The sequence below is a fragment of the Trachypithecus francoisi genome, unplaced genomic scaffold (genome assembly GCF_009764315.1).
Source record: "Trachypithecus francoisi isolate TF-2019V2 unplaced genomic scaffold, Tfra_2.0 Contig01580, whole genome shotgun sequence".
NCBI lineage: Eukaryota > Metazoa > Chordata > Mammalia > Primates > Cercopithecidae > Trachypithecus > Trachypithecus francoisi.
The window spans coordinates 407,472-420,797 of NW_022681443.1; the positions used below are offsets into that span (position 1 = coordinate 407,472).

Below are 13,326 nucleotides of genomic sequence, written 5' to 3' on the forward strand. Positions count from 1 at the left end.
CCCCATCTACTGCTATTGCACTCCAGACCCCTGGGATCCCGGCTGGCCCAGGCATGCGGCCGCCACAGGACCTTGGCACTTGCTGTTCCCACCTGGGCCCCTCCCTAGAGACCTGCACGTCTCACTCCCCCACTCCCTTCTGGTTTTTACACAAAGGTCACCATCTCTGTGAGGCCTTCCCTGACCACGTTGTTAACACTGCAACCCCTCGCCGCCTCTCCACGTTGTTAACACTGCAACCCCTCGCCACCCCCTTCCCAGCCCCCAGGCCTGTCCCTCCCAAGCCTTCACTGTTTTCTCCATCATGCTTTTCATCTTCCAACATTCTGTATGTTTAACTTATTTATTGTCAGTCCTCCTCATGAGAATATCAGGGCAGGATTTCTTTTTTGATCACGGAGCCCCTAATCCCCAGTGCCTAGAACAGTGCTTGGCAGATAATAACTCAACCAATGTTAATTCACAACAAAGTACCAGGTGGCTGGCGAAGTGAACTGGCCCTGCCGGGCTCAACCCTGCATGAGGACAGCTTGGGGAGAGGAAAGGAAAACCAACCCTTTGGATCACCCTCTCATGGGCCAGCCCCCAGCCAGGCCCCTTCACAGGCCATATTCTCAGAATGGTGATGATGCCAGCCTTGGTGATGATCCCAGGCTCTGTGCTCCACAGACCAGGTTCAAATCCCGACTGGGGACTGGGCGCTGTGGCTCACGCCTGTAATCCCAGCACTTTGGGAGGCCGAGGCAGGCAGATCACTTGAGGACGAGAGTTTAAGATGAGCCTGGCCAACACAGTGAAACCCCGTCTCTACCAAAACTACAAAAATTAGCCAGGCATTGTGGCAGGCGCCTGTAATCCCAGCTGGTAGGGAGGCTGAGGCAGGAGAACCACTTGAACCAGGGAGGCGGAGGTTGCAGGGAGCCGAGATGTCACCACTGCACTCCAGCCTGGGCAACAAGAGTAAAACTCCTTCTCAGAAAGAAAAAAAAAATCCCAACTGGGCCACTCACTGGCTGTGTGACTCTAGGCAAGTTACCTTCATCATTTCTAAAATGGGGACAAATATATGACTTGGCAACGATTACAGGATGAGTGGGCTTCTCCACCTCATAGAAAGGGTAACAGGCAAGTCACAGGGCCCCTGCGTGTCCCCAGGCCAAGCACTGGGCCAGGCTCACTGTGGGGCAGGGGGAGGTTCATGTACCCAAATGCGCACAGCCCAGTTTCCATGCCCAGGGAGCCACAGACGTTGAGAGACAGCCACACAGATGCCCTCGTCCTGCCACAAGGCAGAACACGGCATGGCCCAGGAGAAGTCCCAAGGGCTGGGAGGACCTGGTGGTGGGCTTCATGGAGGTAGTATCTCAGCCAGGCTTCAAAGTTCAGGAAGATTCAGGCAGGGAGGGCAGCCCAGGCAGGGCTCAGATGAGCAGAGGAGCACAGCTAAGGGTAAATTGAAAGCCCACTGCCACCGCCTGAGGTAGGGAGGATGAGGCTGGGGGGATGGGAGGGTCAACACCTGGGAAGGCCTGGCGTGGAAAGGGGCATTGCTGCTGACTCCCATGCTGGGAGGCTGCCCTTCCCCCCGGCACCACCTTTGCCACTCAGGGTCCAACTCTCCAGCCCCTACCCCAGTGGTGACAGACTGGCAGGCCTTAAGGTCCAATCTGCACCTTGTTCAAGACACCCTGTCGTGGAGAGAGTGGGAAGAGCTGTTTCCCAAGCAATGGCTCAGCCCCAGCCACACATGCTCACCGAGCCGTGGCCAATCCATACCTCCATGCTCACTCCACCATCCTGGCCTCCACTCCACGGGGTGGCGCCCTGGACCCAGAGAGGTCATCCGAGTTGCCAGGGTCACCTGGCTGACCAGAGCTTTGGTTTTCAACCAAACTACAGTGCCCTGCGCAGCCTGTACTCCATCCCGGGAAAGCCTCTCTGGGTTCCCGGGACAGCCTGGGCCCACCATCCCCCCTGGCCTCCATACCCAAGCACCGTCATCCTGCGTGGTCCAGTCTCTGAGACCCTTACCACCTCTCCTCTACACCCACTCCTTGTCTCCTCCCACTAAAGATGGAGCTGTGGCCCCCCAATCCCCTCTCAGCTTCTCCATTCCCTTCTCCACCCACCACCCCAAATCCCCAGCCCTGACCCCTTCTTAAGCATTTTTCTTGTCAAACATGGAGATCCAGACCCATCCCTGGAGGCCACAGAGCCCCTCCTTCCTGTCTGCTCCTCTCTCCTCCACTGCCCCTGTACCCCCCGCCCCCGTCGGCCTCAGCCCTCTCTGCGTCAGCTCCCACAACGCTGCTCCCGCATCCCCAGAGGCTCCCACAGCCTCCAGGGCACAGCTGAAGCTCCCCTGCGCTCCCAACTCCCCACCCCTGGACTTACCCTTCCCAACCTCATTTCCAACCCCATCCAAGGTGGCCAGATCCAACCCCCTGTGCTGCCTCTGAGCTTCTGCCCTTGAGGCTGCCCTACGTAGTTAGTACACCCACACCCCAAGCCCCAGGGGCCTGCCCAGGCTCCTCACTGTGGCTGAGGGCAGTCACCTGCACTTGGACACATAGGTCTAATAAGTGGTTCCTGAAGGAAGGAATCCCAACTCCCAAGCTCAAGTGGCACCTCCTCCAGTAAGGCTGCCTGGATTGCTCCCAGTGGGAGCAACCATCCTCTCTCTAGCAGAGCCGTCTCAGGAATCCACGTGCATACTGAGGATTTGCTCTTGAGCTCCTGGGCTCAGCAGCCAGGTCCCTTCAGTCTGAGGCCACACCCTGCCAGTTTTGGTGCCCCACTCCAGGGGACACTCCTCTGATGGTCAGCTGTGGGCAGGGCTGAGCACTGGGGTGGCCCATCTGTGGGGCCCTATTCTGGTCATTCAGGGGCAGGTAAGGTGACGCCAGCAGATGGCAGGCGGCCCTGGGAAGAGGCAGGCGGGAAATCTGACCCTCCCAATGGGCAAGCGGGGACCTGAAAGGTGGTATCCACCTGAGCTGGGAGACAAACGAGGAGAGTGGCGGGGGCCCAGGCCAGGGATACAAGCGAGCAGAAGGCCACCAGCATCTATGACAAAAGTGTTTAATGTTCCATAATGTGCAGCTTCTGAGTGAAAAAGGCCCATTAATCACCCACGGGCCGTACATTCTCATGACAGAGCAGCCGCCCTCCCTGGCCCCCCAAGAGGGAGGCATAGGCAGGGAGTGGGCCCACTAAGGCACAGTCCTGCGTGTGCACACCAGGAACGCACGCGTGTTAGTGCCCACATGAAACGGGGTGGGGCGTGACATTTACACAGGAGAGAACCACAGACACCCATGTGAGGAGACACGAGGGGTACAGGTGACCGTGGGCAGGGAAGCCCCCAGTCCATGCACGGCTGAATCCATGAGGAACATGAGCTGGATGGCAGGAGTCATGGGGTAACAGGCTCGGGGCTCCTGGGAGCAGAACAGGCCCAGGTCCTCGGGAGATCTCGTGCCCAGGGCAGCGGGACAGACCTGAGCCTGCCCGTGAGAACTTGAGTGTGCAAACCTGTGCACAGGTGTGAGAACAGACTCCAGGGTGAGTGTTTAAGGAGAAGACACAGACACACATGTGAGATCCACTAGTGGGAATGTGGAGAGCCCGGGACACATGGGGAGGCCCAGAGCAGCAAGTAGAGGGGAGTGGGCGCTCTGTCCCGGGGCTCCCGCAGGCTCGGCAGGGCCAGAGACAGTCTTGGGGGTGAGATGCCAGAGCCAAGGGCCCTGTGTCTGAGAGTCCAAGGATCTAGGAAGGCTCAGGGTGGGAGGGCCCAGCTGCACCGCAGACACCAGGGTCCCCCCTGACTTGGGAAGAAGCTGCAGGTATCAGATGAGCCTCAGGCCTCACTGCTACCGGAGCAGCCTCTGCTGCTGCCGCGCTCCACCCACACAAGGCGGGCCTGCTCCTGCAGGATGCGGCCGCGCACCACCTTGGCCAGCTCCTCTGCGTGGCCCCACTCACGGGCAGGCACCTGCACCCAGGAGCAGGGCAGCCCCCAGAGCACCTGCTCCGAGCCACGGCACTGCCTCAGCAGCTCTGAGTCCCGCCAGCCTGGCCGGCCTAGCAGACCCCTGCCGAGAGAGAAGTGGGTGGTGGTCAAAGTGGGGGACCAAGACGGACAGAGAGACAGGGAGAGAGGGACGGACAAAGTGGAAGAGTCAGAGAGAGAAGACGGACAACCCAAGACAAGAGAGACAGATGGCAGATGGAGATGGGGAGAGAGAGAGAGAGGTGGCGGGGGAGGGAGAGAGAGGGGTAGGGGAGGAGAGACGGGGGAGGAAGGGAGGGGGGGAGGAGGGAAGGGAAAGGGGGTAGGGGAGGAGACAGGGACGGGGAGGGGAGAGGGAGGGGGGAGGGGGAAAAAGGAGGGAGGGAGAGAGGGATAGGGAAGAAGGAGGGGGGAGGGAGAGAGACGGGGGGAGAGAGAGGGGAGGGAGAGACAGGGGTAGGGAAGGAAGCGGGAAGGGAGAGAGATGGGGAGAGAGAGAAAGGGCAGGGAGAAGGAGGGGGGAGGGAGGGGGAGGAAGAGGGGGAGGCAGAGAGTGGGTAGGGGAGAATGAGACGGAGAGAGGGAGAGAGAGGGGTAAGGGAGAAGGAGAGAGGGGAGGAGGAGGGGGAGAGAGGGTGGGGGAGGGGGAGGTGGGGAGGGAGACAGAGGGGTAGAGGAGGAGGGGGAGGGTGGGGGAGGGAGAGAGGCAGGGAGGGAGAGAGTGGGGGAGGGAGAGAGTGGGGGAGAGAGAGAGTGGGGGAGGAGAGAGTGGGGGAGGGAGAGAGAGAGAAGGGAGAGAGATATCCTCAAGGCACAAGCTCTGGGGTCTGAGTGCCCCGCCCGCTCCCCCACCCACCCACCCGCCTCACCTGACTTCCCGGACATTCTTCTCAGTCACCTCCACATGGATGACAATGGGGTAGATCTCATTCTGCACCAGCTCCGCACACCCCGAGCGCCCAGCTCCAGCAGGCAGTGCTTCTGCTTGGAAGATCGAGGCCACACTGTACTCTTGGGCCAGAGACATCAGCCTCCCACGCTCTGCTCCCAGAAGGGTCCCCTATCACCGCCTTCCCAGATGCAAGTCCTGCCTCCCCACCCAGAGGAACCCTGGCAACGAGGAAGGAGCCCAACAGGACAGACAAGAAGCCTGGGCTCATGGGGTGACCTGGAGATAGACCTCCCCCTCAGGACCCAGACCTCCCCACCCAGAGGATGAAGTCGACCCAAACCCACCCATCACCCTCCACCCACCAGCCAACCGCCAGCTCCCAGGAGAGTGGCAAGTTCAGCGACAAGGACGTGTAGGTGAGCTGTGTCAGCCAGACACCTCAAGGGGGGCCCACATGCAGTCAACTGCCCCCACACACCCAGGCCACAGGTGAGGAAACTGAGGGCCACAGGAGGAAAAGGACTTGCCCAGGGCCGCCCTGCCAGTGAGCAGCAAGAGCATGGCCCGCGCTCAGACGCCAGCGCTCAAGCCCAGAATAGCAGCTCCCGCTCTGGGCCACCTCTCTGAGCACCCCAGACCAGCCCTCAGCACCCACCTTCCCAACAGACTCCTGGATGGCCCGGATCCTGCTGCCCAGCCCAGGGGTGGCAGGCTGAGCCTTGGGGGCTCCAGGCGCTGAGGATGGGCACAGTTCCTCCCCGGAGAGGCTCTCTGCACAGGGAGTGGGAGAGGGAGAGATGAAGGGTCCATGGGCCCAGCTGCCCAGAGGGCCCCCCAGCCCTCCCCTCCACAGCACACGGTCTCACCCGCTGGGCACACTTGGAAGTCCAGCCGGGAGCTGGGCAGGTCTAGCAGGTTGCGGATGAGCCGGGGCGCCAGGCACTCAGGCAACAGCACCACGGGCCGCAGGGCAGACACCAGCAGCGGCCGCACCAAACTGTAGGGTCTGAGGCTCCGCTCTGGCTCTGTGGCATGGGAGGGGTGCAGAAGAGATAAGGGCACAGGCAGACAGCATACCAGCTCCTTGATACCCCAAAACCCACACCACCACCCATCCCTTCCTAAGTCCTGCTGCTGCTCCTCCTACACATACACACACACGCACACACACACGCACACACACACACCCTTAGTAGGACCTATGGTGTTAGTAGGCTCCTCCCTGATTGTCTGCCTCATCCCTGCCCTCTACAGGTCATTCTCCACCCAGCAGCCAGAGAGGCTTTAAAAAGCAAATCAGATCATGTTAACTTCCTTGCTTTCAACACACCAGTGACTTCCCAGATTCTCTGGAATAAAAACCACAACCCCCACATAGGTCCTGCCTGAGAGCCTGGGGAGACTGCTAGCCACTGACCCCATACCACCACCTCCACTCTCAGCTGCCTCCAACCACAGGGCCTTTGCATGCCCTGAGGCTGCCCAAAGCCCCACCCCTGCACCACTCAGTCCAGTTAACCCTTGCCCTCCCTTCAGAGCCTAGGTCACACCTTCCCTGGTCCCCAGACAGCAGGGCCCCTGGCATGTGCCCCATGGCCCCCGGTTCTCCTCCACTGCACACCTCACACTCTCTAATTGTGTTCACAGGTGGGATTATCTGACCCCCTACCCCCAAGTTAGACGGCAAGCTCCATGAGGGCAGGGACAGTCACATCCCCAATGCCTGACAGAGCTGGTGCTCAATACTCACCTGCTGTACCCAAGACCCTCCAAACACACCACACACAGCCATGCCTCTGTGCCTTCTGCCTGGAACGAACTCCTCTTTATCTTTGAAGGCCCCAGTGGAAACTCCCTCTCTTCTAGGAAGTCTTCCCTAACTACCTGCTCCTCTTGCCCCAGATTTGCTACTCCCTCATCTGAGCTCCCACAGCCCCTTCTCCCTGTCTGGCCTAAGACCTCACCCTACTGCCTCCGGGAACCCCCCTGGGTCCTCAAAGCACCCACCACTACACACACTCTGCCAGACAAGAACAAGCCCACGTTTGTCCGAACCCACAGTCACAGTCATGCCTACATGCACCTCCCCGCAGGGTCTCCCTCAACCTTGGCGATCACTATGGCAGCAGGGTGGTCTTGTCTCTCAGGTCACCAGCATGACCCCCACCCCTGTTGGAACCCCCATAACAGGCCCTTCCAGGCCAAAGAGGCCACCCAAGCTAAAGGACACACAGCCGCACACATCCCTGGACACCGGGAGCAACACAGATACAGCTTTGCTCCCGCGCACTCACCTGCACAGGGCTCCAGCAGCAGCTGCTCCGGCGAGTCCCCTGCGGGCGCCCCCATGGGCTTGGGCCTCACCAACCGCAGTTGGTCCAGGGCTCTCTTCTTCAGCTGGGAGGGTGCCAGGGAGAGAGGAGCATCTGAGAGCTCAGCCCTGCCCGCTCAGGGAGAGAGGAGGAAAGGGGACCCCTGGCAGAGTGGACCCCCCAGCCACTGTGGTCTAGGCTTGCTGGAAGAGCCTGGGTCAACAAAGATGTCCTCCTCAACCAGGCCCTCTCCTGCCCCTCCCCGGCCCAGTGCAGTCCCCAGGCAGATGAGGGCAACCATCCCTGTGGCCCCAGGAAACCAGCCCGTCTGAGCCCGGTGGAGGAGCCTTAGGTCTAACCCCCAAGTTACAGATGGGGAGACAGGCCCAGAGACCAAGAGGAACCAAATGTCACATACGAGGCAAACTTTAGGGTCTCTTCCAATGAATTAGTAATGTGACCTTGGTAGGAACATCAATGAAACCAGTAACGACATCTGACAGGTCTCGAATGCCTAGGACATGACAAACACTCACTAAGCCCTTGAGGGGCACTAACTCATAGAGGCCATCTCCTGCCATGCACACAGCCTGAGAGGCAGTGCAACCCCCGCATTTTACAGATAGGGAAACAGCCTCAAGGAAGGTTCAGGTGATTGTCCAGTCACACAACTGATAGTGGCAGAGCTGGGGTCGAATGCAGGCTGCCTGGCTGGGGCCCTGCTCTTCCTTTATCTGATGGCTCTGAGCCTCACTTGCCCTTGTGCACAGCAGGGCTGGCCATGTAGCCCAGCCACCATCCAGGCGTTGGAAAAGGGTACGTGACGGCTGTTTTTTGTTTTTTGGGTTTTTCTGAGACGGAATCTCGCCCTGTCGCCCAGGCTGGAGTGTAGTGACGTGATCTCGGCTCACTGCAAGCTCCATCTCCCAGGTTCACACTATTCTCCCGCCTCAGCCTCCCGAGTAGCTGGGACTACAGGTGCCCACCACCGTGTCCGGCTAATTTTGTTTTCGTATTTTTAGTAGAGACAGGGTTTCATCATGTTAGCCAGGATGGTCTTGATCTCCTGACCTTGTGATCCGCCCGCCTCAGCCTCCCAAAGTGCTGGGATTATAGGCATGAGCCACCGTGCCCGGCCTGTCAAATGTGCCAGGGGTACTCCTGAGTACTAGGCACACTTTACCTCATTTCATCTCTAAACTACCCCGGATGGTGAGCTCTGCTGTTCTGTTTGCTGGGCACATAGTAGATGACCAATTAAATCACCAGGGAAGGAGGGAGGGAGTGTCTTCCTAGGTTGCCAGAGAACAGAGCCTGCTAGCTCCCTTTTGGGCTCCACCCTTGGGGCCCCCCCACCCACTTCCCGTCCAGCTGTGCTCACATTACTGCGGGGGCCTCGGTGCCGGCTGAAGGGCAGGCATTTCTCCTGAACTTCTAGGAGCTGCTGGGCTCTGTGGGAGGGAGTGACATCATGTGTGTAGGAAGAAGCGAAGCACCTCATCTCTTCTCCTCGAATCCCCCGCCCTGTCCCAGAGGATAGTGAGGCACTGGGGGAGGAGGGAAAGCACCCCCATCTGGGCCCTGGCTCCCAGGAGGACCCCATCCCCAGCTCCTGGCTCTGCATCACCTCTGATAATTGGGCACGGTGCCCCGATCCAGGTCCCGCAGAGTGAGGGGGTCAACCCGGGTGCAGAACCATTCCTGCCTCCGCTTGTAAGCCGGGTCCACCAGCCGAAGGATCTCTTGGGCTTTCACACAAAGGGCATGGGGATCTGCCCTCTCAGGCAGGGTGAGGTTGGCACGAATGTAGAAGGGCTCAGCACTTGGCCCCTTTGCCCAGGCTTCTAGGGCCTCGTGGAAGGACTGGCAAGCTGGGCATGGATGGGGCAAGGGGCAACAAGGAGGACAAGAGGAGGATGGTGAGGTCCAGGATCGGCTTCGGTGGGCTATGGCCCTCTCGAGGCCTGAGCTCCCAGGACTTCACCTTCCCCTTCTTAGAATGAGAGACTTAGGTCCAGAGGGAGCAGGGACTTGCCCAAGGCCAGTGCCTTCTAGGAGGAGAGCCAGGACTCAAACCCAGGTCTCTGGACTCCTAATGCAGTGCTCCTTTTCTGTAAGCTGCTTACAGAGGGAGACAGAGAGAAAGGGCACAAGGACAGACAGAAGGAGGCGTCAGCAGCGGGGGAGCCAGGAGAAGGGAAATTGGGGCAAGGCTGGTCCCTTCTCAGGTCCTTGATCCCCCTGCCCCCATGCACCACGGGTTAGTGGACCCCTCTCGGGCCATCAGCTCCAACTCCCAAGGCAGACTTACCCTTCGAGTCCATCAGGGAGGGGAGGGTGGATCCCTGGTTCCAGAGCAAGGTTCTCTGCTGGGCCTCGGCTTCCAGGCACGCCCCCTCCAGACCAGCAGCTTCCACCCTTTGCTGGGAGAAAACCCAGGCAGGGAGGGAAAGAAGTGAGACTGAGAGCAGAGCAGCCCAGGGACTGGAGGAAGACCAGGTGTGGGGATGATCATGCCTCACAACTCAGATAGCGCCCCCTCAGAAACTGCCATGCCCAGCCCAGTCAGACCCGCCTCCATCCACAGGACTCCCCAACCCACCCAGCTCATCCGACTTGAAGTGCAGGGATGTAAGGTGCTGTCAGTTGGCTCCACCTCCCAGTCCCCACCCAATCAGACTTCAATTAACCCTCGCTGAGTGGGCAACCAGAGCTAATCACAACCCGCTTCTGCTTTGGCCAATCCCCAGAAGCTCTGCCCAGTGATCTTGATCCACCAACTAGGGGGTGTCCAGCCCGGGCCAAAGCACTGACCCCGCCCCCCAGCCCAGGAGGCGGGGCCTCACCTCTCTTGGTTCCATCCTGGCGGACCCAGGCCCAGACAGCACCCTGCGCACCACAGCCCCAGACCATCTGTCCCCATAAAACGACAGTCCATCTGGTCCCTTGTCCTGCGGCTCTGGGCCCCCTGGGGGGCTCCGGCCAGACACCCGAATAGCCAGAGACCTGAGAAGGGAGAAAGGAGACGAGAATTAGAATCCAGTCAGTACTTGGATTCAGTTCAGCATTCTTAGAAAACCAGTGATTCCATTTCCAAGTATGCCATGACTCCCACCCCCAGGCCTCTCCATCTTCTGCACCCTCTGCCTGGAATGCCCTTCCTTGCCTTCTCCACCTGGGAAATGTTGACCATCCTTCAAAGCTCAAGTCATAAGCAGCCTCTCCCCTGGACCTGGGCACACAGTGCAATGCAGCCTGCCACAGGAGCATTCCAACTTTGCCTTGCCACGGCCCTTTCGTTTCCTCCATCAGAACGAACGCCTCCAGGACCAAACTTCTATACTGTTACGCTCTGTATCCTTGGCACCAAACCCAGTGTCTGGCACATAGCAGATGACTAATAAAAGCTTGTTATACAGCCAGACACGGTGGCTCACACCTGTAATCTCAGCACTTTGGGAGGCCAACGCAGGTGGATCACGAGGTCAGGAGTTCGAGACCAGCCTGGCCAACACAGTGAAACCCCATCTCTACTAAAAATACAAAAAAATTAGCGAGGTGTGGTGGCAGGTGCCTGTAATTCCAGCTACTCGGGAGGCTGAGGCAGAAGAATTGCTTGAACCCAGGAGGCAGAGGTTGCAGTGAGCCGAGACCGTGCCACTGCACTCCAGCCTGGGCAACAAGAGTGATACTCTGTCTCAAAAAAAAAAAAAAAAAACGCTTGTTATGCTCACAGTCTGAGGAGGGAGGTCGCCATTAGCACGTGGCACAGATGTGAAGGTGGTTACAACCAGCTATAGAAGCAGAGAGAGGCTTCCCACGGAAGAAGTACCTGGGCTACACACTGGTGAAGAATAGACGCACTTTGGTGACAGATGGAGGAAATGGAGTTCCAGGCTGAAGGAATACATCAAAGCAAAGGTGTGGAGGACAGAACACACGATATGTGGAAGAATTTAATAGCAACAATAGCAGCAAACACTTCCTGGGTGCTTTCCATGCACCAGACACCATGCTGAGCTCCTTGAACTAATTCTCATTTTACATCCTGGGAAGCAGCTCCCAGGAAAGGCAAGCTGGAGCCACCCTTTGGAGGGCGTGGAACAGAGGTGTCTGGTTTTCCTCCCATGGGCAGGGGGACCACTGACAGTTAAGACGTCACCAAAATCCCCTTCATGGTAGGGTTCTGCCTGTCCCTGGATGAGAAAAGGTGAGGCCCTGTGGCCAGGCTCAGAGACAAATGGACCCAAAGTCCCCTGCCAGACACCTTGGCCTGGAGGAGGTGGGGAGACCAAGGTCAGCAGGTGTGCTGGCTGGAGAGGCAGCAGGGCAAAGCATCTCCATCCACCCCAGGAGCTGCAGCCCAGACACAGCTGCACTGCCCCCTGCTGCCAGCCTGGGGAGGGCGAGGCTGCAAGGACCTTCACCCAATCAGCACCGCTGGGGAGCAGCCCCGCCCCCTCAGGTAAGACACAGAGCCAGGCCGAGGGGCCGGGCAGATGCAGGCGTGGGAGGCATCATTCAGTGCTCATGTCCTGGCTGCATCGAGGTGGCATGGAAAGGTGACAGGCCTGAGACCCGGCCTGGCTATGCTGACCCTGGCTGTGTGGCTGGAGCACATAGTCCGCTCCAAACCCCAGGGCAAACCGTACCCTAGCCTGGGCAAATGAGCCGGTTGCTGAGCATCAGTTACTGTATGCATAACACGAGGCTGACAATGGCACCCCCTGCCCTCTGTGGGTGTAGGCGGGGGGGCACATGAATAAAAGATAATGCAGGGAGCGGGGAAACCAGAGAGCTCTGGGGCCTCCAAACTGCAGGCCTGGCCCTTAGTGAGTGGTGACATTCACTGGGTTGTGACTGGCACAGCTAGATAATGCAATGGAATAGAAAGTACAAGGCTATCCCCCACCCCCCTCCCGTCACCCCAGGTAAATCCAATTATTATCTCATGACCTTTTTGTTCCAGGCGTGTGTACCAGGTTTCTCTCACTGTGGGCTGTGGTCAGATGGTCTGAGAAGCACAGCATGCAGAGTGCCAGCAGGAACTCTGGGGTCAAATGGCCAGGCCGCTCAGCCGCTGAGCCTCAGCTCCACCTACCTCCCTGGCTACTCGCTGAGTTTAGACATAGGCAGCTCTCAGAACAGGGCCCAGGAGACACTAAGTGCTCTGTCAAAACTAGACATTGACTGGCACCAGGTGTAATTCATAACAAATCACCTCTCTCGCCTCAGTTTCCCCACCTGTTTCAAACCCACAGACAACTGACCATCACGGCCTCCTCAGACCAGAGCCCAGTGAGCAGCCGGCACCCAGGCTCTTCCGCCAACCCCACCCACCTCTACTCGCTCCCTCCCCCACCCCTCCCCTCTGCAATGCAAGTATCAAGGCTGACCCCAGCCTTGACCACAGTTTTTCAGGCTCTTCTTGACAACTCCTACAGATCCCTGAAGACCCAGCTCAGGCACCCGCTCCTCCAGGACACCCTTGCCAACCTCCTCAAAGGACCAGCGACTTCTCTGAGACTCCGTAGATCAGGAATACCCACTCCCAGCACTCCTCGGAGTCTGCAGAGCCCACCTGGGGGCTTGCCGGGAGCAGGGTCCAGATGGGGTCCCTCCCAGCACCCCCGCCTCAGCAGGAGGGGTAGAGACATAACACGGCAGGGAGAGGGGCTACCTGCTCCCCACTCCTGGGACTGGCTGACCAACTGGCTGCCTGTGGGGTGCTAGGTAGCACGGTGTCCCTAGCCACCAGCTCCCGGCCACCCGCCCCAAGTCAGGTCAGGTCACAGGCAGACAGGAATGGGGCAAGTCTGCCAGCTCTGCCAGCTCTGAGCAGTGACGGGCCACATGGCCTCAGTGAGTGTCCCCCAGGGCCCCATGGGAAGGGAAGATCTCTGAGTAGTCTGCATGCCTGCTTGGTACCAGGTCAGGGACCTGATGCTTAGACTGAAGCATGCCACACAGATCACCTCAGTCAATCCTCCTGACAACCCGATGGTTAAGGGAAACTGAGGCACAGGAAAGTTAACTTGCCAAGAATGGCACAGCTAGTAGGCCATGGAGCCAGGCAATGACTTATGGGAATCTTCTCTTTGCAAAGA

General features: G+C 59.0%; 1 protein-coding gene across 1 annotated transcript in view; it reads right to left on the reverse strand.

Moving 5' to 3' along the window:
• Nucleotides 1–3,065: 3,065 nt before the first annotated feature.
• The window catches only part of CARD10 (caspase recruitment domain family member 10), a 30,177-nt gene continuing 19,916 nt past the window's right edge, over nucleotides 3,066–13,326 (reverse strand). Inside the window, 10 exon segments of the mRNA XM_033188737.1 lie at nucleotides 3,066–4,097; nucleotides 4,885–4,960; nucleotides 4,963–4,996; nucleotides 5,563–5,678; nucleotides 5,774–5,932; nucleotides 7,202–7,304; nucleotides 8,601–8,670; nucleotides 8,847–9,090; nucleotides 9,531–9,642; nucleotides 10,066–10,225. Coding sequence (XP_033044628.1) covers nucleotides 3,863–4,097; nucleotides 4,885–4,960; nucleotides 4,963–4,996; nucleotides 5,563–5,678; nucleotides 5,774–5,932; nucleotides 7,202–7,304; nucleotides 8,601–8,670; nucleotides 8,847–9,090; nucleotides 9,531–9,642; nucleotides 10,066–10,225 — 1,309 coding nt within the window. The 3' untranslated portion in view covers nucleotides 3,066–3,862.